This window comes from Prionailurus bengalensis, chromosome E1 (assembly GCF_016509475.1).
Source record: "Prionailurus bengalensis isolate Pbe53 chromosome E1, Fcat_Pben_1.1_paternal_pri, whole genome shotgun sequence".
In the NCBI taxonomy this organism is placed as follows: Eukaryota; Metazoa; Chordata; class Mammalia; order Carnivora; family Felidae; genus Prionailurus; species Prionailurus bengalensis.
In genome coordinates, this window is record NC_057347.1 from 2378852 (window position 1) to 2398036 (window position 19185).

General features: G+C 60.1%; 6 protein-coding genes, 1 long non-coding RNA gene and 4 other non-coding genes across 14 annotated transcripts in view; 8 read left to right on the top strand and 3 right to left on the bottom strand.

Annotated features, from left to right (window-relative positions):
* Nucleotides 1-5648, top strand: EIF4A1 (eukaryotic translation initiation factor 4A1). The gene is made up of 11 exons (XM_043582956.1): nucleotides 1-100; nucleotides 1382-1430; nucleotides 1815-1947; nucleotides 2410-2549; nucleotides 3520-3688; nucleotides 4013-4122; nucleotides 4310-4453; nucleotides 4544-4681; nucleotides 4774-4863; nucleotides 5144-5223; nucleotides 5333-5648. The coding sequence occupies exons 1-11, from the start codon at nucleotides 78-80 to the stop codon at nucleotides 5475-5477; spliced, it is 1221 nt and encodes a 406-aa protein (XP_043438891.1). The 5' UTR covers nucleotides 1-77; the 3' UTR covers nucleotides 5478-5648.
* LOC122486239 lies at nucleotides 1987-2121 on the top strand. Its single transcript, XR_006298088.1, has one exon. It is a non-coding gene; the product is annotated as a small nucleolar RNA SNORA48 (small nucleolar RNA).
* Nucleotides 2843-2984, top strand: LOC122486240. The gene has a single exon (XR_006298089.1). It is a non-coding gene; the product is annotated as a small nucleolar RNA SNORA48 (small nucleolar RNA).
* Nucleotides 3782-3926, top strand: LOC122486248. Its single transcript, XR_006298097.1, has one exon. It is a non-coding gene; the product is annotated as a small nucleolar RNA SNORD10 (small nucleolar RNA).
* On the bottom strand, nucleotides 4212-10183 carry LOC122484891 (collagen alpha-2(I) chain-like). 3 transcript variants are annotated; one of them, XM_043582960.1, is made up of 3 exons: nucleotides 8895-10183; nucleotides 8588-8699; nucleotides 4212-4764 (listed from the first exon to the last, which is right to left on the bottom strand). In XM_043582960.1, the coding sequence occupies exon 1, from the start codon at nucleotides 10177-10179 to the stop codon at nucleotides 9247-9249; it is 933 nt and encodes a 310-aa protein (XP_043438895.1). In that variant the 5' UTR covers nucleotides 10180-10183; the 3' UTR covers nucleotides 4212-4764; nucleotides 8588-8699; nucleotides 8895-9246. The 3 variants fall into 3 exon arrangements, with proteins under 3 accessions (XP_043438895.1, XP_043438894.1, XP_043438893.1); XM_043582959.1 differs by lacking the exon at nucleotides 4212-4764 and having other exon boundaries at nucleotides 8505-8699; nucleotides 8964-10183; XM_043582958.1 differs by lacking the exon at nucleotides 4212-4764 and having other exon boundaries at nucleotides 8505-8699.
* LOC122486219 lies at nucleotides 4910-5050 on the top strand. Its single transcript, XR_006298069.1, has one exon. It is a non-coding gene; the product is annotated as a small nucleolar RNA SNORA67 (small nucleolar RNA).
* On the top strand, nucleotides 5985-8590 carry CD68 (CD68 molecule). The gene is made up of 7 exons (XM_043582957.1): nucleotides 5985-6351; nucleotides 6543-6668; nucleotides 6751-7166; nucleotides 7318-7437; nucleotides 7565-7637; nucleotides 7759-7929; nucleotides 8252-8590. Exons 2-7 carry the CDS (start codon nucleotides 6620-6622, stop codon nucleotides 8383-8385), a joined length of 963 nt encoding a protein of 320 aa, XP_043438892.1. The 5' UTR covers nucleotides 5985-6351; nucleotides 6543-6619; the 3' UTR covers nucleotides 8386-8590.
* MPDU1 (mannose-P-dolichol utilization defect 1) lies at nucleotides 10148-13575 on the top strand. The gene is made up of 7 exons (XM_043582964.1): nucleotides 10148-10331; nucleotides 11293-11358; nucleotides 11543-11675; nucleotides 12240-12325; nucleotides 12450-12568; nucleotides 12654-12764; nucleotides 12861-13575. The coding sequence occupies exons 1-7, from the start codon at nucleotides 10229-10231 to the stop codon at nucleotides 12981-12983; spliced, it is 741 nt and encodes a 246-aa protein (XP_043438899.1). The 5' UTR covers nucleotides 10148-10228; the 3' UTR covers nucleotides 12984-13575.
* On the bottom strand, nucleotides 13561-15541 carry SOX15 (SRY-box transcription factor 15). The gene is made up of 2 exons (XM_043582965.1): nucleotides 14551-15541; nucleotides 13561-13923 (listed from the first exon to the last, which is right to left on the bottom strand). Exons 1-2 carry the CDS (start codon nucleotides 15081-15083, stop codon nucleotides 13755-13757), a joined length of 702 nt encoding a protein of 233 aa, XP_043438900.1. The 5' UTR covers nucleotides 15084-15541; the 3' UTR covers nucleotides 13561-13754.
* Nucleotides 14063-16675, top strand: LOC122484897. Its single transcript, XR_006297735.1, has 2 exons — nucleotides 14063-14310; nucleotides 15973-16675. It is a non-coding gene; the product is annotated as an uncharacterized LOC122484897 (long non-coding RNA).
* FXR2 (FMR1 autosomal homolog 2) overlaps nucleotides 16603-19185 on the bottom strand; it is a 14307-nt gene continuing 11724 nt past the window's right edge. For both annotated transcript variants that reach the window (XM_043582951.1, XM_043582952.1), the window contains 6 exons: nucleotides 18727-18949; nucleotides 18361-18558; nucleotides 18068-18268; nucleotides 17876-17971; nucleotides 17615-17715; nucleotides 16603-17299 (listed from right to left, as the gene is read on the bottom strand). In XM_043582951.1, the coding sequence (XP_043438886.1) occupies nucleotides 17204-17299; nucleotides 17615-17715; nucleotides 17876-17971; nucleotides 18068-18268; nucleotides 18361-18558; nucleotides 18727-18949 (915 nt within the window). In that variant the 3' untranslated portion in view covers nucleotides 16603-17203. The remainder of the gene's footprint in view (nucleotides 17300-17614; nucleotides 17716-17875; nucleotides 17972-18067; nucleotides 18269-18360; nucleotides 18559-18726; nucleotides 18950-19185) is intronic.

Sequence of the window (19185 nt, forward strand, 5' to 3'; positions counted from 1 at the left end):
AATGCGATGGCTGGGGCGGGGTCGGGCGCTCTATAAGTTGTCGATAGGCGGGCACTCCGCCCTAGTTTCTAAGGATCATGTCTGCGAGTCAGGATTCCCGGTAAGAAACCCTTTTGCAAGAGGTCGAGGCTACTTACCCAGCCGCTCCCTCCCGAGGGCCCCGCGGGGGGAGCTGAGGCCCACCGCCCTGGGCACCCCTCCCCCCAACCCGGGGTTGCGGGGCAGCCACGCCGGGAGGCCCGGTCCTGGGGAGCGAGTAGGCGCGGCCCGCCGGGAGGCCGGCGCCGAGCGCCAGGCGAGGCCGCGGCCGGGCGTGGGAGGCGGAGGCGGCCGCCGCCGCGTGTGGCCCGAGCCGGCGGGTCCGGGCGCCTCTCTGCCTGAGGGAGGGCTCGCGCGCGCTCGGGATTCCGGAGGGTTCCGACGGGACCACTCGCCGGAGCGGGGACGCCCGGGTCCTGCGAGCCGGGCGCGTCGTCGCGCGGAGCGATGGGTCGGGGCGGAAGAAGCCGGCCGTTCAGTGTGCTGGTTTTCTTGACGGCCAGGACCGAGCCTGACCCCGAGGAGCGGCCGCGTGAGGCACCGGGAGCCCACCCGGCGCCGGGCGGGCGGGTCCATTTTGCCGCACGAGCCGGGCAATTGGCAAACTGCGGATGGGCAGGTCCACTTTCCTTCGGGGGTGAGCGGCCTGAGGTATGGGAGGGCGACGCCATTTCGCGACGGGGGCGGGCGGGATGTGGATTGTGCCGTGGCGGGGGGCGGGGGGAGACGCCGCTGGGTGGTCGAGGGAGCGAGCACATGGCGGCCCGAGGGGCTCCCCTCCCCCAGCCCGCTTCGCTTCTCAGTGTTGTGCAATCTGCCCCTTCGCTAGCTCGGCTGGGGCTCATTGTGCGCGAGGCCGCCACCGCCCGCGGCCTCCCACATCCGGGCACCGCGAGGGGGGGAGACGGGCTGGAGGGGGTGGGGGAGGGCGCGGGCGGAGTGACGTGGGGGGAAGGGGATGTCCTACCCTCGCATCGGGGAGGTGCGGGGCGGGACTTCCGGCGCGCCGGGGCCGCGGTGGGAGGTGCACGCGCTCGGACTCGGAGCGGCCCGGCCCCGGACACGTGGGCCCGGCCGCGGGGACCACCTCCGGTCCCCCGGAAGCGCCGACGCCGTTCCTTCCAGCCTCCGGGCCTTCGGGGGTTGGGTCGTCCCCTCGGTGGCGGGGGCCAGAGGCCTGACTCGGTTGTAAATTGAGCACTGTGTCTCGTGGGGACCAGGATGGGGTCGGGTCGGGGAGCGTGGGCTGATGGCATCGTGCGAGGCCGGTTGCTGGTAGGAAGAGCCTGGCCGTCGGGATTTCTGGCGTCTCAGTCGGCCTACTTCTACTTTCAACCAACAGATCCAGAGACAATGGCCCCGATGGGATGGAGCCCGAAGGCGTCATCGAGGTGAGATTGCACTCCTGAGCCACTGTCTTTAGTCCCTGGGAAAGGCAGTGTCTCCTGGTTTCCGGAGAGCTGCTTGCCTAACTCCCAAGTAGGTGACTTCTCCTACCCATCCTAAGTCCTTTCCAGTGGTCTGTTCCAAATCGGTAGGTCCCTGAGTGTGTGTGAAGCACGTCCTGGGTGTTGAGTCTCCTCTCTCCTATACTGTCCAGCCTCTCCTTTTACAAGCGGACCGGCCCCTTAGAGTGACTTCCCAGACCGCGTAGAGCCAACCAGCTTCCCAGGTGGGAGGAGAGGCTGTGGGCTCTGGAGCTTTGGTCCTGTTTGCTCCGCTTCTGGGACACCGCGTCGCCTCTTTTACCATTTGAATTGTTTTGTGCCCCACAGAGTAACTGGAACGAGATCGTTGACAGCTTTGACGACATGAACCTCTCCGAGTCCCTTCTCCGGGGCATCTATGCCTATGGTTTCGAGAAGCCTTCTGCCATCCAGCAGCGAGCCATTCTTCCTTGTATCAAGGGTAAGACAAGATCCCTCTGCCCCAGAATGAGTTCTGCATGGTCCCTGACCTGGGTGGAGTGGCACCTGGTCAGTGGTGCCAGCCTCATATCAGTCTGGGGCAAAGCAATTCCTTGTTTATCCCAGCTTGGCTTTTGGTTTGTGCCGGTGCCTGGTTCATGCCCTGGACACATGGATGGCTGGTGGATTTCAGTAAGGTGGTATTTTAGCCAGTTTCTCACTGCTATTGGTATTTTAGGTCAAAGGTCAATTCTGGGCAGTCCTAAATGAATGAATAATCTAACTTGGTTTCCAGATGTTCCCATTTGGGCAGTAGGTTGTGGCGCGGTAAAGTCTGGGAGGCACTAAATGCTTGGCACTTAGCTCTTATCAATTGCTTGTTGACTGAGCAGAGCCTTGAACGTCTGTCTCCTGATAGCAACGTGTACGTACTCTCACGTCAAGTTTCTTCTACTCTGTTTAGGTTATGATGTGATCGCTCAAGCCCAGTCTGGGACTGGGAAAACAGCCACTTTTGCCATATCGATTCTGCAACAGATTGAATTGGATCTCAAGGCCACACAGGCCTTGGTCCTGGCGCCCACTAGAGAGCTGGCTCAGCAGGTGAGCGTGTGGCTTCCCTCCCCAGGAGGGTGCTCTGGGAAGGAGCATAATCAAAAAGTCCGAGGTGTGCTCCCTAAGGGCCACCACCTCAAGATCTGAAGCGTTGGGGAAGAGATCTAAAGAAAATGAGCCAAGGCCTGCTGGGTCTCTGAAGGCTGGCTGGGGTTAATTATATGCCCTTTCCTACCGAACAATAAGCATCGTTTCCTCCGCCCATTTCCTGAGTCCAGGGAAAAGGCAGCTAGGTGGAGTCCGGCTGGCTGAGCAAGTTTGGTGGCTGTTGTGTGAACAAACCCCCTGGTGATGGGCAAAGAGACACCTCGGTGATGGTGCTGCTCTTATATCAGCCTGGGGCAGAGCAGACGCAGTCCTTTGTTCATCCTAGCTTGATGCCTGGGTTGGTGGCCAGAGCTGTTTCATGCCTGGGGCACATGAAATCCTAATGATAGACTTTTCTTGGGTCTCGGAGGAGAGAGAATGAGAAACGTTCGTTTCCTAGTTCTTTTTAAACCCTCGGTGGGGAAGTTCCGATTCTCTGCTAACTTGTAGATACAGGTGAAGTGAGTAAAGAAGTTCGGGAAGGATTCCTTAGGGCATTAATGGGCAGAACACACCTTTTTCAAGAGCGAACATGGCATCTAGCATCGATCGGTTCAGTGGCAGAAGGACGCAGGTAGAGGTCATTCTGTCCACTAAACTGGTCGCCTTGAGATCTAATGAATGGGTCGCTCTTGGCTTTTAGAAAGGGCTGTTACTGTGAATCCTTGTATTCTTCGGGACCAGACCGAGTTCAGATCCTGTGCCTGCCCCTTGGCAGCGTGGTCTTAAATGAAGTCGTCTGCTTGTTTCTTGTCCGGGAAGTGAGTTTAACGGCACCTGTGTGATCTGGAGAATGACACGAGAAGCCTTTCCGGTGGGGTCTGACACGGTTGTAGCTAATCTACGGGTCCTTCTGTTTCTCTGGGTTCAGATACAGAAGGTGGTCATGGCGTTGGGAGATTACATGGGTGCCTCCTGCCATGCCTGCATCGGAGGGACCAATGTACGTGCCGAGGTGCAGAAGCTTCAGATGGAAGCACCCCATATCATTGTGGGGACCCCAGGACGTGTGTTCGACATGCTTAACCGGAGATACCTATGTGAGTGTCAGCCTTCTGCTTCCCCGTCTTCCCTGTCCTCCCCTGACTACAACCTCGTCCCCTAGGCCGTCTGTTTTCGCCAGTGGAAGAGTTGCTCTGTGATGAACCCATGCGTGTCATCTGAGCCTGGCTTGGCTCCCCTGTCTTCTCAGCCCGGGGAGTGTTCTACTTCCCAGGCCTGTCGCCTGGCCTGGCACGGGGGTCCCAGGCAAAGGATCAGCCTTTGTATTCTGAGAGCAGACCTCTCGTCCGTTCTTTCTCTGGAGGTTGAAGCCTGACTTCATAGTTCTCTAGTTTTGTTACCTGTTGTTTTTCCTGTCGTAGCTCCCAAATACATCAAGATGTTTGTGCTGGATGAAGCTGACGAAATGTTAAGCCGCGGGTTCAAGGACCAGATCTATGACATATTCCAGAAGCTCAACAGTAACACCCAGGTGAGCAAGCCGTTAGAGACTGGTGTGGTTGGGGGGGGGGGGGATAGGACAGCGATGGCAAGTGCCAGAGAAACCACAGGAATTCCGCGTGTCTCGTCTCGGGCCTCTTTACACGCCGGCTTCTGTTTGAGGGGGCAGGCATCGTGGAGGAGCCCCTACCCCGAGGCTTCCCTCTTTCTTCCCTTAGGTGGTCTTGCTGTCTGCTACGATGCCTTCCGATGTGCTCGAGGTGACCAAGAAGTTCATGAGGGACCCCATTCGAATTCTGGTCAAGAAGGAGGAGTTGACCCTGGAGGGTATCCGCCAGTTCTACATCAATGTGGAACGAGAGGTGGGGCCCCGGGGCAGGGGGCGGGCCTGGTGGTGCCTCGTTGGTACAGCCCCTGACTGATCTCCCCGCCCCTGCCCCGCCCCCCTCCAGGAGTGGAAGCTGGACACACTGTGCGACTTGTACGAGACCCTGACCATCACGCAGGCAGTCATCTTCATCAACACCCGAAGGAAGGTCGATTGGCTCACCGAGAAGATGCACGCCCGAGACTTCACCGTGTCCGCCATGGTGAGTTCTCTCCACCTGGCTACCGGCAGCGCGTGCCTCCGCGCCCTGCTCACCGCCGGTCCTCAGGACGCACCCTCCATTTCCTGTTCCAGCACGGAGACATGGACCAAAAGGAGCGAGACGTCATCATGAGGGAGTTCCGCTCTGGCTCTAGCAGAGTATTGATCACCACTGACCTGCTGGTGAGTAGGGCGGGCTCGGGAGAAGACTGGGAAGGAAGAAGGGAAAATCCAAGGTGATTCCCTCTCCAAGGGGCCTGCTCGTGCCCCTCTTCAGGAAAGTAGCAGCTTGGAACAGAACCTGGCAAGCCTCAGGCCGTTGGGGGAGGGGAGGTTTGTTTCCTTTGCCTGCCTTCGGCTGCCTACACCGCGCTCCGGCCCCTCCTGCACCGATACTGTGCTCCTCTCTTTTCCCTTGCTCACCTCTCGTTCACACGCTGACCCGTCCTCTCCTTTGCCCCAGGCCAGAGGCATTGACGTCCAGCAGGTTTCCTTAGTCATCAACTACGACCTTCCCACCAACAGGGAAAACTACATCCACAGGTAAGTGTGGCTCTGGAACGTGGCCTCCCCTCTCCCTGTGCTGCGGCTCCACCCTCCCCCGGCCCCCTTCCCTTCATCCTACCTACCGAGGCGCCCTGTTTTCCGCCAGAATTGGTCGCGGTGGTCGATTTGGCCGTAAGGGTGTGGCTATCAACATGGTGACAGAAGAAGACAAGAGGACACTTCGAGACATCGAGACGTTCTACAACACTTCCATTGAGGAGATGCCCCTCAATGTTGCTGACCTCATCTGAGGGGCTGTCCTGCGCCCTGGCCCTACCCAGGCTTCAGTCCTTGGGGGGCTGAAGAGGAGCAGGAGGGGGGAGGGAAGGGAGCCAAGGGATGGACATCTTGTCATTTTTTTTTCTTTTTTTTTTTTTCTTTGAATAAATGTCACTTTTTGAGGCAAAAGGAGGAACCGTGAACATTTTAGACACCCTTTTCTTTGGGGCAGATTCCTGCCCCAGGCGCCGTCTCTTCTCCCAAAAACACTAATCCGTGTCCGTAACCCACTCAGCCTCCAAACCCCAGAGGCTCTCCCCCACCCAGCTGCCCGCCTCTAAAGAGGATTCAAGGGGCGATAGTGTCACCCAACCTCATTTGCTGGACCAAATCTGGAGAACCCTTGAGCTAGGTGGCCCATGGGGTTGTCCCCAGGTGGGGGGAGCAGGGGAGAGAAAATGGTAGCCATTTTTACATTGTTTTGTATAGTATTTATTGATTCAGGAAACAAACAACAAAATTCTGAATAAAATGACTTGGAAACTGCCTGTTGGGCTTCTCATTTCTTGCCTCCCCTTCCCTCCCACCCGTTACTGGGTACATCTCTGGCTGGGGTCCCCAGCTACTACCCCTCTAGATTTCCCTTGTGTCGCTGCTTCCCAACTATGTGACCGGGAAATGGTCACGATGACTGGGTAACATGACCCTCTGTACGTGGTTGGGCACGGGCACCATCACAAGTGCCTCACGTGTCTCCAAGAGGAAGTAACAGATGGAGGGAAGAGGGAGTAAACCGCCCCCCCCACCCCTTCCTCCTAGAGAACAGGGAGGGAAGAGGCCATCTCCCCCCCTGGTTCCCTAACAGCTTGGAACCCCTCCCCCTCAGGGCTTTCCTAAAGCAGACAAGCGAGTCCCCATGGGACAGCTGCCCCCTAACTCCCTGTGGCTCATTCGTGCAGCCAAGGCCAATCCCCTCATTTGATGATGACAGTTCAATGACTAAGCGGTGGCTGGGGCTGAGGTGCCTGAGTCAGGTTGGGGACAGGCACTGTCTCAGTTGCAGGAAGTCATAAGCTTAATTCCTCCTTTTCCAAAAGAGCGGAGGGAACAGGGTTGAGCAAGCAGCTGGGACTGACTGAACCTACCTGGACCGACTGGGTGAGGCTGTCCTGCCATGAGGCTGGTGGTGGTTTTCTCGGGGGCCTTGTTGGGGCTTCTAGTCGGTAAGGAGACAGGCCCAAAGGGGAGGGGCCCTGGGGGGAGCGCACCCCTGGGCCGCTAACCAGGCTGTTCCTCTGCCCAAAGCCCAAGGGACAGTGAATAGCTGTCCTCACAAAAAATCGGCCACTCTGCTGCCATCCTTCACGGTGACACCCACAGCTACAGAAAGCACAGCAAGGCCCGCGACCACCAGCCACAGAACCACCACCACCACGGGCGCCACCAGCCACGAGCCCACAACGGCCACCCACCATACGGTCACCACCCCCAGTCACGGGAACGCCACGGTTCACCCGACGACAAACAACAGCACGGCCACCAGCCCGAGAGCCCCCACCACTGCCCCCCACCCGGGACCCCCTCCACCCCCTCCAAGCCCGAGCCCAGGCTCCAAGGACGCTGTAGGGGACTACACGTGGACTAATGGCTCCCAGCCCTGTGTCCGGCTCCAAGGCCAGATCCAGATCAGAATTCTGTACCCGACCCAGGGCGGAGGAAAGGTAAAGCTCGGGGACCGTGGACATGAGGGGAAGCCAGTGAGGCCACAGGCCGTGGCTCAGAAGGAAGAGTGGAGGAGGGCGCGGGGTGGGGATGAAGGAGACCTTGGATGGCACGGCTGCGTTGTCTTACAAAACTGCTGAACTTCTGCAGGCCTGGGGCATCTCTGTGCTGAACCCCAACAAAACCAAGGCGCAGGGGGACTGTGAGGGTGCCCACACCCACCTGCTTCTCTCGTTCCCCTACGGACAGCTCAGCTTTGGATTCAAGCAGGTACTTCGCCCTCAGCCCTCACCCTCCACGCGCCCTTTCCCTCCCTGTCCCTCGCTGTGCCCCCGACCCCACGGACACGGACGCCACTCTCCCCAGCCACCCTGAGCCTTCCCGGTCCCCTTCCCAGGAGCCACAGCAGAGCACTGTCTACCTGAGCTACATGGCTCTGGAGTACAACGTGTCCCTTCCACAGGCGGCACGTGAGTGACCTCCCCTCCCGTCGTCCCTTGCACTGGCTGCCTGCGCTCCTGCGAGGGGGTGGGGGGCTGAGCGGAGGGGTGGGGACGCGGACACAGAGCTGACCCTTCCTCACTCTTCCAGAGTGGATGTTCTCCGTTGAGAACTCATCCCTTCACGCTCTCCAAGCCCCCCTGGGCCAGAGCTTCAGCTGCGGGAACGCAAGCCTCTCTCTCTCCCCAGCACTGCGCCTTGACCTGCTACACCTGAGGCTCCAGGCTGCCCAGCTGCCCCCCTCAGGGGCCTTTGGGCCAAGTAAGACCTACTCCTTGCCTTACCCACCCCCCCAGCCCCCCCCCCCCCCCCCCCCGTGTCCCTGTCCGCCCCGCCCCACCCCAGGCCTCCCTGCTCCCACCCGGAACTTTCCTTCCTCTCTCAGGCTGCTCGTAACTATAGAGCACATGTTCTTCCTCCAGAAGACTCTGTCCCCTTCTCCCCTTTTATCTACTGCTCAGAGTCAGCTAGGAGAGCTCCTCCCCAGTCCCCCTACTTCCCTACGAGTGCCACCTCCCCTCCACCCTCTTCCCACCTGTCCCCAGCACCACCACCACGCCTCCCTGCCCTCCCCTTCGGCCAGGTTTCCCTTGTCCGACTGACCAGTTCCTCCTGCTGCCCCTCGTCATTGGCCTGGTCTCCCTGGGCCTCCTCGCCCTGGTGCTCGCTACGTTCTGCATCGTCCGGAGACGCCCGCCCACCTACCAGCCCCTCTGAGCTCGAGGCCCAGGGGCTGCCTTCACTCCTCACCACTCAGCTGACTCAGAAACAAAGCGGCCTTCCTTCCCTCTCAGTCTTTGAGAACAAAAGTACAGATAATGCAACCTGGCGGGGGGGGGGGGGGACGAGAGGAAAGAGGTTTATTGAATGTGATGAGTTGCTCCTCCCCCGTCCCCAGAAAAATAAAACTTGCTCCAACCTCTGTCCTTGCTTTCCCCCGTCCTTCTGGCTGGGATGAAAAGCCGTGAGTTTCTTGAAGAGTCCCGTGCCTTTCTGCACCTTCCGCGGTTGAGTCTCAGGGAGCCAGACAGCTAGTGAGGGACGAAAACACTATGTATGACCACATGTCCTCATGGATTCGCCCCCCCCTCCGCCAACCTGGCAGAGGCTGGTGGAGGGTCTGCCTCCACCCCTTCCTCCTCCTCTGGGGCCCCTGGCTGGCTGCTCTGGTTCCCCCACCCCTCCAATCCTGTTAGGCAAATACAGGTGAAGCAGATAGATCACACCTGTGCCATTTCCTTTCCCAAGGCCCCTTAGCAACGGAATGCTCTGCCTTGCCCGTGCTCCTCTCTCACCTGCAAAGGGTTTCATCAGCCCTGGCAGCAGCAGGTAACCTGCCCTGCACGTGCAATTCTCCTCTGTGCTCCTAGGAACAACATGCCTCCAGCCTGAGCCACCCACCAAGCCGACCCTTAAGTCCTCCCAGCGGCGGTCTCCCTGGTGGGAGTGGGTGGCACCCCGGGACAGCCAGTGTCCAGAATCGAGAAAGGGCCTCCCGTACAGCCACAGCCTGCACCACGACTGAGGGTCAAGGGGCAATGGCTGGGGGTCAGGACGCGACCGTTCCGGTCTCGTAGCCTAGTATAAGGTCCCACATCCACCCCGCTGGGGGCGGCCTGCTCGCGGCGCGTCTCCCCAGCAGCCCCACCACCGCGTCCCTGACGTCCCGTGTGACCCTGCTGAGTATGGCCAAGAACGGCCGCTCGACAGCGTGGTGGCTGCGGCGGTGCCCGGCCGCCAGGGTGTGACGGCCAGGCCCACCTCCACCAGGAGGGCTGAGAGCTGGGGTCCCAGCGCTGGGGGGCGGAGGGCATCGTTCCCACCCGGCGGTCCGAGGGCCCCTTTCCCAAGAGGGGCTGCTGGGCCTGCCGGCCCCGCTGCTGTTCCCGCCCAGCACGCGGGCCGACGGGGTGGGAGAGAGCCCTCGGGCATGTGCCGAGCCTCGCGGGGCCTGGGATCGCCTTCCCCGCCGCCTCCTCTTCTGCTTCGCGGTCCCGGCCCGGCAGCTGCCCAAGCACCCAGCCTCGGAGGCCCGGGCGAACCAGGGGAGACAGAGACACGGGCCCTGCGCGCAGCTTCGGCGCCGACCGTCCTGTTCCCGCAGGCGCCGTTCCTTCTGGAGACGCCGAGAGCACAGGAGACGGGCAGCCACGCCGCCCCCACCCAACGTCCTTTCGCAGACTCCTGCTCCTTCTCTCTCAACTTCGAACAAGGCGAGGTCGGCCGGGCGAAAACAAGATGGCGCCGCGCTGGAGGCGCCGAGAGGAGGCTAAATGTGGCCTCCGAATTGGAAGCGTAAACAAAGGCGCGAAAGATGGAACTGCGCAGGCGCACAGCCTTAGCACGCCGCAAAACTCGAACAGGGAGGGCGCGTCCAAAACGTGGTCTCTGGACGAGACCTATTTCACGCTGCAGAAAGTGGGGAGGAGTAAGAAAAAGCGGGGAACAGGGGGCGGTACAGCTGAGTCGCGGGGAGGTAGGGGGCGGAGTGTCCAGAGCGCGCATGCGCATCGTACGTCAATGGCGGCCAGGAGAGACTGGCGGAAGCTAGTTTTGCAACATGGCGGCCGAGGCGGACGGCCCGCTCAAACGAGTGCTGGTGCCGCTTCTCTTACCTGAGAAATGCTACGACCAAATTTTCGTCCAGTGGGACTTGCTTCACGGTGAGTTTAATTCGGCATCCTATCAAAGTTCTGCTCGAGCGCCCTCGGCCGTAAGCGGGGCGTGACTGCGGGTTAGGTGGCCGCGACTGCGGCCCCGCAGCGCTGGGCGGAAGTCACTCCAGACCGGGCCGGAAGTGCCTCGGTCTCCTTAGAGGGAGCTCGCCATATTTGGGCGGGAGGAAGGCGGAACCACTCCTTTGTGAGGCTTGCGCTTTAGCGATGGTCCCGGACCGAGGGACTCAAATTTTACAAAACAAAGTTAAAATCTGACCAAATCGTTCCAGTCTTTAATAGGTCACACTATTCTTTCAGGGGCCAAGTTACACTTGTTTCAAAGGCTCCTTCCACCCTCCGCTTCTGCTCTTGGTTTACTTTTGGAGCAACCCGCCTTCTTACTCCGTCTGTCAGGCAGTTGCACACAAAGCCCACCTCAGGCACCAGACCCTTTAGGAGGCCTTCCCAGTCTGTTCTTGTCAGTTTCTGGTCCGCCACCGCGCTCCTGGGACACGATTTGGTCGAAGTCATGACTCCCACTTGGCTAACCAAGCTCCTTGGGCGGGTAGAGCTTCCAGGATGGGAAGATGCGGGCCGGGGACAGAGGGTTCAGGCATGAGGGACAGGGAGACCTGTCTTTGGAATGGATCCTAGTTGCTCAGGAGAATAAAGGCTTGGAGGACCCTTGGGCATTGCTCAGCTTTCCAGTGAAGCAATGGAGAGCCTTGGAAGTCAGAAGACCAAGAAGTTTAGCTGTAATCTGCACGGTATAAGCTGCTTTGGAAAGTCACCTGCCTGACAGTGATAGGATTTGAAGCAGGAAGGGCCATACAGCCCAGGGCTTCCTTGTGTGGGTAGGTCAGGGTCTAAAGGAGCAGCGACAAGCATAGGAGCATGAAAATCCTTTATTTACCCCTGGCCTGGGTGCCAGGGACCTCCTTCCATGTACCCCTTTTTCTCTTCTCAGTTCCCTGTCTCAAGATTCTCCTCAGCAAAGGCCTGGGTCTGGGCATTGTGGCTGGGTCTCTGCTGGGTATGTATCTTCTCTTCTCTTCCAGTTGTGGGGATGAGGGTGGAGGGCTGAGAGGCTGTGAACTGGGCGGGTCCCTTGACCGGAACCGGGGTTAACACGCTTCCCGGGCCGCTCTGTAGCTGTTGAGTTGCACTCCCACGGGATGTCGTCTCCTCATCCCTGCCCTTCTCATCCTTTCTCTTAGTAAAACTGCCCCAGGTGTTCAAAATCCTGAGAGCCAAGAGTGCCGAAGGGTTGAGCCTTCAGTCCGTGATGTTAGAACTGGTGGCGTTGACAGGCACCATGGTCTACAGCATCACCAACAACTTCCCCTTCAGGTGAGGGGGGCTGCCCTTTACCCCCCAGGCTGAATGCTGACAACTCTAGCGGGGCGTTGGGGAGAGGCAGATGCAGGAGCAGGAAGCCTTAAGATTTCCTCCTGGAAATCTGGCCATTGTTTGTGGCCGTGATGAGAGGGAGGTGAGCCTCCCAAGAATGCCCGGGATCTAGACTGAGTCAGTCGGGTGGGGGCTGTTTGGAAACCAGTAGGGCTGTGGAGGACAGGGAGCGATCAGAAGTGTGTCCCCAGGGGCGGCTGGGTGGCTCGGTCGGTTGGGCGTCCGACTTCGGCTCAGGTCATGATCTCACGGTCTGTGAGTTCGAGCCCCGCGTCGGGCTCTGTGCTGACAGCTCAGAGCCTGGAGCCTGTTTCAGATTCTGTGTTTCCCTCTCTCTCTGCTCCTCCCCAGTTCATGCTCTGTCTCAAAAATAAGTAAAAGTTTAAAAAAAATTAAAAAAAAAAAAAAAAAAAAAGAAGTGTGTCCCCAGATGGACGGGCCATGGAGGCTCTCCCTGCCTCTTTCCAGGCCCGCCTTTCTTCTTCCCAACTCTTGACTCCGCAGCTCTTGGGGTGAAGCCCTGTTCCTGATGCTCCAGACAGTCACCATCTGCTTCCTGGTCCTGCACTACAGAGGACAGACTGCGAAAGGTGCTGGGGATTTACCCAAGAGCAGAGTGTGGCTCTTGGGGGCCCTGCCGGGAACTCGCGCTTGGGGAAGGAAGCCAGAGCACTGGAGAGGTTGATCGGGACTCCTTATCTCCCCGACCCCCAGGTGTCACTTTCCTAGTGTGCTATGCACTGGTCCTGCTGGTCCTGCTGTCACCACTGACGTCCCTGTCCGTGGTCACCCTGCTCCAGGCCTCCAACGTGCCTGCTGTAGTAGGGGGGAGGGTGAGTACCGGAGCAAGAGGATATCGCATGGGGTGAGCATGGTAAGAGTTCAGATGACAGAACCGAGTCCCAATTTCCCCCCTAGCTGCTCCAGGCAGCCACTAACTACCGGAACGGGCACACAGGCCAGCTCTCCGCTGTCACGGTCTTTCTGCTCTTTGGGGGCTCCTTGGCCAGAATCTTCACCTCCGTTCAGGTGAGTGCACCTTCTGCCCTCTAGAGGGCACTAAAACCTGGTCTCCTGGCTCTCCAGGGAGGACTGCTCAAGTGACCCCGGCTGTCTCTCACCTAGGAGACCGGAGACCCCCTCATGGCTGGAACCTTCGTGGTCTCTTCCCTCTGCAACGGCCTCATTGCTTCCCAGCTCATCTATTACTGGAACGTCAAGGCCCCCATCAAGAAGAAAAAGCAGTAGGGATGAGCCAGCTACTGGAGTCCGCTCCACGTTTCCATCCACCCACCCACCCTCAGGGTCATTCTCATCCGAACCAGTCCGCTGGTGTGACTTTTAATCATTCATTCCACTGCAATTGTAAAATTCTGAGCCAGAGTTTTAGTGGAACTGCAGATCCTTAGAAGGGGTAGGGATTTCCAGGCTGATGTTTGGCAGTTACTGCCCGCTGTCCCGTGCATGTACTACCTGTTCATTTATTTTGGCTGAGATTCCTCCTACTTAGGTATTCTGGGGCCAAAGTCTGCCCTGTCCTCCCCATCTCCCTACTTCCCTGATGGCCTAGAGGACAGAGTCTGGCCAGTGGAAGGAACTAGGGGTTTGCGGCCACCTCCCTCCCTGAACCTGGTTGGGACGGTCTCCAGGACCCCAGTGCTGGGTAGGGGGTGGGGAAGGGGGACGAGAATGACTCAGGCAGGGCCCCAGGGTGGGGTGAGGAGGTTCCTGCTCTGGCAGGTCCAGGCGGAAGGGAGTGGAGGCTGCTGGTTCCTGCTGCAGTGAAGGGGAACAGAAATGGGGCAATAAAGACTCAGAGACCTGGTTTAATCATAAAAAACTGTGTTTGTCCTAAAAAAAAATCATGTGTTGTATTTTGGGGGCAGGGTGAGGGAACCGCAGCACAGGCTTCTGAACTGCGGGCCAACGGTTCTAAAGAAGGGTTTGCAGCCTGGGGTGGGAGGTTCTGGGTGAAAAAGGAGAGTGAAGGCGTTCCTGGGAGGTCCATGTTCATGAGAGTTAGAGGTGGGTCAGGGGCATGGGGGTCCCTGACAGGGGAGGGTTGTACGCAGTGGGGGAGCCTGGGGGTAGGTAGGGGCTGTAGTGGGGGAGCAGCTCACCCTGGAGCCTCGGGTTACTCTGAGGGAGGGAGCACGGCGACGAGGCCTCTGGTTTGCAGTGGGAAGAGCTGCAAAGAGAGAGACACTGGGGTTAGAGAGCGCGTTCCTGGGTTGGGAGGGGCCAGCAGGGCCCCCCAACTCACAATTGGGGGCGGGGCGCCTCAGCTGTAGCCAACGGAGGCAGAACCTGTCACCCACGTACCCCTCTCCCTGGCTCTCCGGGCCCCACCGGGTACCGCGGGTTCAGAACCAGAGCCCAGGATGGCTTAAGAGCAGTGCAGCGGCCGTGTCGGGGCACGCTCCGGAGCCGGCTTGCGTGCTGCGCCTGTTTTCCTCTTTCGGGGCAGCAGGCCAGGAAGGGGCAGAGTTGGGCCTGGCCTCTCCTTGCCCCGCGGGCTGGGAGAGGAAGCCGGGTCACGGGAGGGCCAGAAGCGGGGAGGAAACGGGAAATTCAGGTAACTAGAACGTGATCACGTCCGGGGGAGGGGGGATGTCCTGCGGGGCTGCCCCTATCGGGCCAGGATGGAAGCATCTTTCAGGGAAACCTGGGCCACCAGAGCGCTCCCGGCCCAGGCTTCACGGGGCACTGGGGGTGGGGTGGGTGGGTGTGCCCCGGGTCTCTCCTGGGAACGACCTCAGCACGGGGCGTACTCGGGGCCCCTGCCCGTCCCTCACCGCGCGTCCCAGGCACTCACCCGTAACCGGCAGGCAGGTAAGCGGTGGAGTAGTTGGGCGGCTGGTACCCAAAGCCTCTGCTCCCCTGCGTGGTCGCGTACCCGGGACCCCAGACCGGCCCGCCGCCAGCCACGCCGCCGCCTCCCTGGCCAAAGTGGGGCGGCCCGGCGGCCGCGCTCTTGGTCTTGCGCCGAGGCCGGTACTTGTAGTCGGGGTAGTCGCGCAGGTGCCGCGCCCGGAGCCGCTTGGCCTCTTCCACGAAGGGCCGCTTCTCGTCCTCGCCCAGCAGCTTCCACTGCGCGCCCAGGCGCTTGGAGATCTCCGAGTTGTGCATCTTTGGGTTCTGCTGCGCCATCTGGCGGCGCTGTGCGGAGCTCCACACCATGAACGCGTTCATGGGTCGCTTCACCTTCTCCAAGGGAAGCCCCCCGGACACCACCGGGCTGCCGGCGCCTTCCCGCTCCTGGCAGCCCGAGGACGAGTTGGTAGGAGCAGCGGGAGCGGGCGGCTCCAAGCCCCAGGCCTGGTCGTGTGAAGAGCCCGGAAGCGCCATGGGGGCCGGTGGGGTGCAGGGAAGGCTTTAGAGGGCGTCCTACACGCCCTCCCCTCCAAAGTGAAACGCTGATGCCCAGGACCGGTGTCCGGATGATGGAAGGGTCTCCCTAGTCTGGAGTCGTCCCAGAGAAACTCACGGCCTTAAGAAGTATACGTCGTCCCCAAGTTCAGAGTCTTTAGAATGGAGCGCCTGCTCCCAACCAATCAGGCACCCTCTGGAGAGCCAGGCGCTAAATCCGCTGCCCCGTACCCCGCAGGGGAGGGGATGCCCTCTCCGACCCTTGAAGCCGCGGGGTCCCGGACCCAGCCCGCTGCCCCGCGGTCGCGCTCCCGGTCCCTGGAGTCCCGCGGCCGGATCGCCGCAGCCCCTCTCACCTGGCCTCAGCGTCTGTGGCTGGCGGGTGGGCCAGGCCGGGAACAGCTTTTAACCAGACTCCTCCCCACTCCCTCCCAGCAGACCGCGCCTCCTTAAGGGCGCCAACGTTCCCCCTCCCTTAGGCAAACCCAGGTGTCCCGGGCCTCCCAGCCCCCAACGCTCCCCCTGGGGCACCACGCCCCCTCCCCACCCAAGACCCAGATGTGGAGCCTTCCGCCCCTGGTAGCTCTGATCCGCTTCCCCTCCCTTCTTGAGCTTTGGCAATTTAAAGTCAATTTTTTGGCACAATGGGATCAAGCACAGGAGAATCAAAAGCCCTCAGGGTCACAATTGAGCCTGGAGGAAGTTGGGAACACCCCACCCCCTACCCCAAACCCTTTTCTAGTGCCTACTGCTCCTCCAAACCCCTGACCTGGCCCTGGGGCAAGAAAGGCAGTCGGGAGGCAGGCCATTTTTGTTTCCTGAGTCATCCCAGCAGGTGCTCAAGTGATGATTCAGCCCCTTTCTCCAGGTGAGAAAACTTCAATCCTCCCAACTCCAGCCCCCAAACCGTGGTTTCTCCACTGCCTGTTGTATCTCCAAGCCGGAGTCTGAAGGCAGGGAGCCAGGGACCCCAAGACAACCCACCCCCAGGACTGAGCAGTCAGCAGCGTGGATGCCAGAGAAAAAGCCTGCATCCAGAGCAGAGAACCAGCAGGAGCGAGAGAGCTGGCCACCTAAGTCGCAGAGGCTGTCGTGAGGGAACCCTGCTCCCCATCCCGCCCCAGGCCCAGCCCAAGCCCTAGGCCTCAGGTAATCGGATTAAACAGCCAGCCTTGGCTCTCAGCAGAAACGGGCTGGAGCCCGAGCGCGGAGCAGCCCTACCTAGCCTGCTGTGACTCAGGGTAAAGGAGTGGCCCAGCTCTCCTACCAGCAACCCTGGGGGAGGGGAGCAGCCAGAAGCCACAGGCCACGGTCCTCCGGACTTGAAAGCGACCAGGGCCTGGAGAACCTAGGAATGTCAGGAATTCCCAGAAGTAGACAATCTTTGGAACCCTAGAGAGGCCAGGTGCGGAGAAAACGGAAATGAGGGCCCGGGCAAGTCAAGCCTAGAGAAACCGATGTGCCAAACTTGGCACAAGGAAGGCGCGAGAACCACAGAGCCATTTGGATTTTTTTATTCTCTTTTTAAATACTGTACAGTGAAAAATAAATACGCCTTCTCATCCACCAGACAAGGTTGGTCCCCCCTCCCCTGGGGGACCTTGTCACCCCCCTTCATACACACCCTGGTTCTACTCCAAAACCTTCCCCATGCCTCCCACCCACTTATACCCTTACTATCCCCGTCTTCCACAGTGATGAGGCCCCAGAAATGGGGGGTACAGGATGGGAGGAGGGATAGCAGGGGAGCCCCCCTGAACTGTCAAATCTGGGTGGATCAAGGAGCACCCCGCACCAGCAGGCGGAGAATGGGGGTGTTCAGAGAGATCGGGGCATTGGAGGATAAAGGCACATCCAGTCTGATGGGGAAGGAGAGAGGCTCCCCTCACCCTGGGGGTAAGGGTGGACAAGAGGGAGGGGGGTATGACCCTGTTACACACCCCTCCACGAGCTCCTGGAGGTTGAGGGGGGACCCAAGCTGCTGTGCCACCCCCCTCCCCCTAGATAAGAGCAGCTCCAGCGCAGGTCAGTCGGGCCTATGAGGCCATGGTGTTGGGCAGCAAGCGAGATGGAGAAGGGAGGGATGCGGGCTGGAGGTTTTATGAAACCCCATTCACCAAACTACCCAACTCCAGGGGGGCGGAGAGCTCCCCGTTCTCTGAGGGGCCCTTAGGAAGCTTGCTGACAGAGTCGCCCTGGGGAGGAAGTGGGAAAGGAGGGAGGATGGTCAGTAGAAATTCAGGTAAGACATCCCTCACCATCCTAGTGCTGTGGCATCTGGCGCCCCAACGGCTAGTCCCCTGAGCGGAGGCTCTAATAACTCTTAAAAGAGTCCAGAAGCACCTTAACAAACCTCCCTCTGTCCTGCTCAAACTTTCCACTATTCTAGACAGCGGTCTAGACTCCGGACATCGCTTCCTCTGCGATTTAGCAAGAGGTTCCTTTGCGAATTCCTTGTGCCCGCCCAGCAGAGAAAAGGAGGTGGGCTGAATGACGTCTCGCCCGCCTACCTTCTGTCCTGAAAGAGAGTCCTCGGAGGGTTTAGTGCGTTCCAGGGGCGGCCGCTGGCGGCTCTGAGACTCTGCTCGGGAGATGTAGTCAGCCACAGTCACTGGGAAAGGCAGAGGACCAAGAGTTTCAGAAGGAACCAGGTGTCCAGCTCCCGGACACCCACCAGACCCCAACCCCCCGCTTTCATACGGCCGGGGGGGGGGGGGGCAGCCCGTTCTCTCAGCTCCGAGGAAGGACGCCGGCACCCAGTGTGAGCTGACCTGGCTGCCGGTCTCCACTGATGGAGCCATCGGTCCTGTTCCCACGGTTACGGCGACGGCGGCTCCGGTTCCGACGCTGGGGTCTCGACTCGTCTTCTGTGGGACAGAGAAAAACCAAGCCGTGCACCTCATCTCCCACACCTCCGTTCCTGCCCAGCTCGAACTCTTTGAGACCCCAGGCAGAGCCCTTACCCAGGCCATTCTCCGTCATGCTGGGCCCGTCCGATTCCAGGCCTCCGTCCATGACAGTCCTGTCGTCGTCCGTGCGGCGGCGGCGGGAGCGGCGGCGCCTGGCGCTTGCTGGGGGGGGTTCCCCGGGCTCTGAATCAACCGGGGGCTCTGGTTCAGACGTGTCCAGTAGGCTGTAGGGGTTACTGTCTGGATCTTTCAGCACTGGTTACAGGAAGAGGAGGACCTGGTCATCACGTGTCCATCATTTTCCCTTTCGGCCTACGCTCTCGAACCCAGATGTCTGATACTGGTACCTGAGCTAATAGACGAAGCGTTGTATCTTGTGGTGGGCCGGGGGGCAGGTGGGGGGCCCCTACCCCGGCCCCCAATCGGCCGCCTCCGGCTTTCTTCCCCCCGGGTTGGGGGGTCCCGGTCACCAGGCCCAGCTCTGTTGGGCTCCTCCCTCTTCTCGGACTCAGTCTCAGAAGCTGTGGATGGGTCTGAGCTGGGGCCTGAAGGACACAGCGGGCTTCAGTCAGGGTCACTCACCCCACCCCTCCCACTCACAAGTCCCCCAGCCAACCGCATCTTCAATGTGTCCATCGCCCTTCCCTGGAGATTCCGCCCAGACCCCTGCTTCTCCAAGGCCCACCGCTGTTCACCTCCCGCAGCCGTCTTACCGTAGGCGGGACCGCCCGTCCTCCGGCCGCGGCCCCGGCCCCCATAGCTGCCCCCGTAGGTTCGGGTGGTGTGGAGGGAAGAGGAGGAGCTCTCATCCGTGGTATAGCCAGCCTTGTCACTGCCACCACTGCCGCGCCCGCTCCCGGGAGGGCGGAAGCCCAGCCCTATCTGGCGAAGCTGTTCGTCAATCTGCAGCCTCTCCAAGCGAAGCTGCTCCACCTCCTGGTTGGGTGGGAGATGGAGAAAGATACCGAAGGGGGAACAGACGTGAGCGCGACGACCAATCCTCACTCAGGCTTCTGCGCCCTGACCGTCCCCATACACCTAAACTCTCTCGGGAATGCAAGAGGGAAGACACTGGCTAAGCAAGGAAGATTCTGCGGTCCAACCCTACAGCCCCAGATCTCCATTCAGTGCTTTCTGTTCTACTCAAGATACAAACTGGGCGTCACAACTGT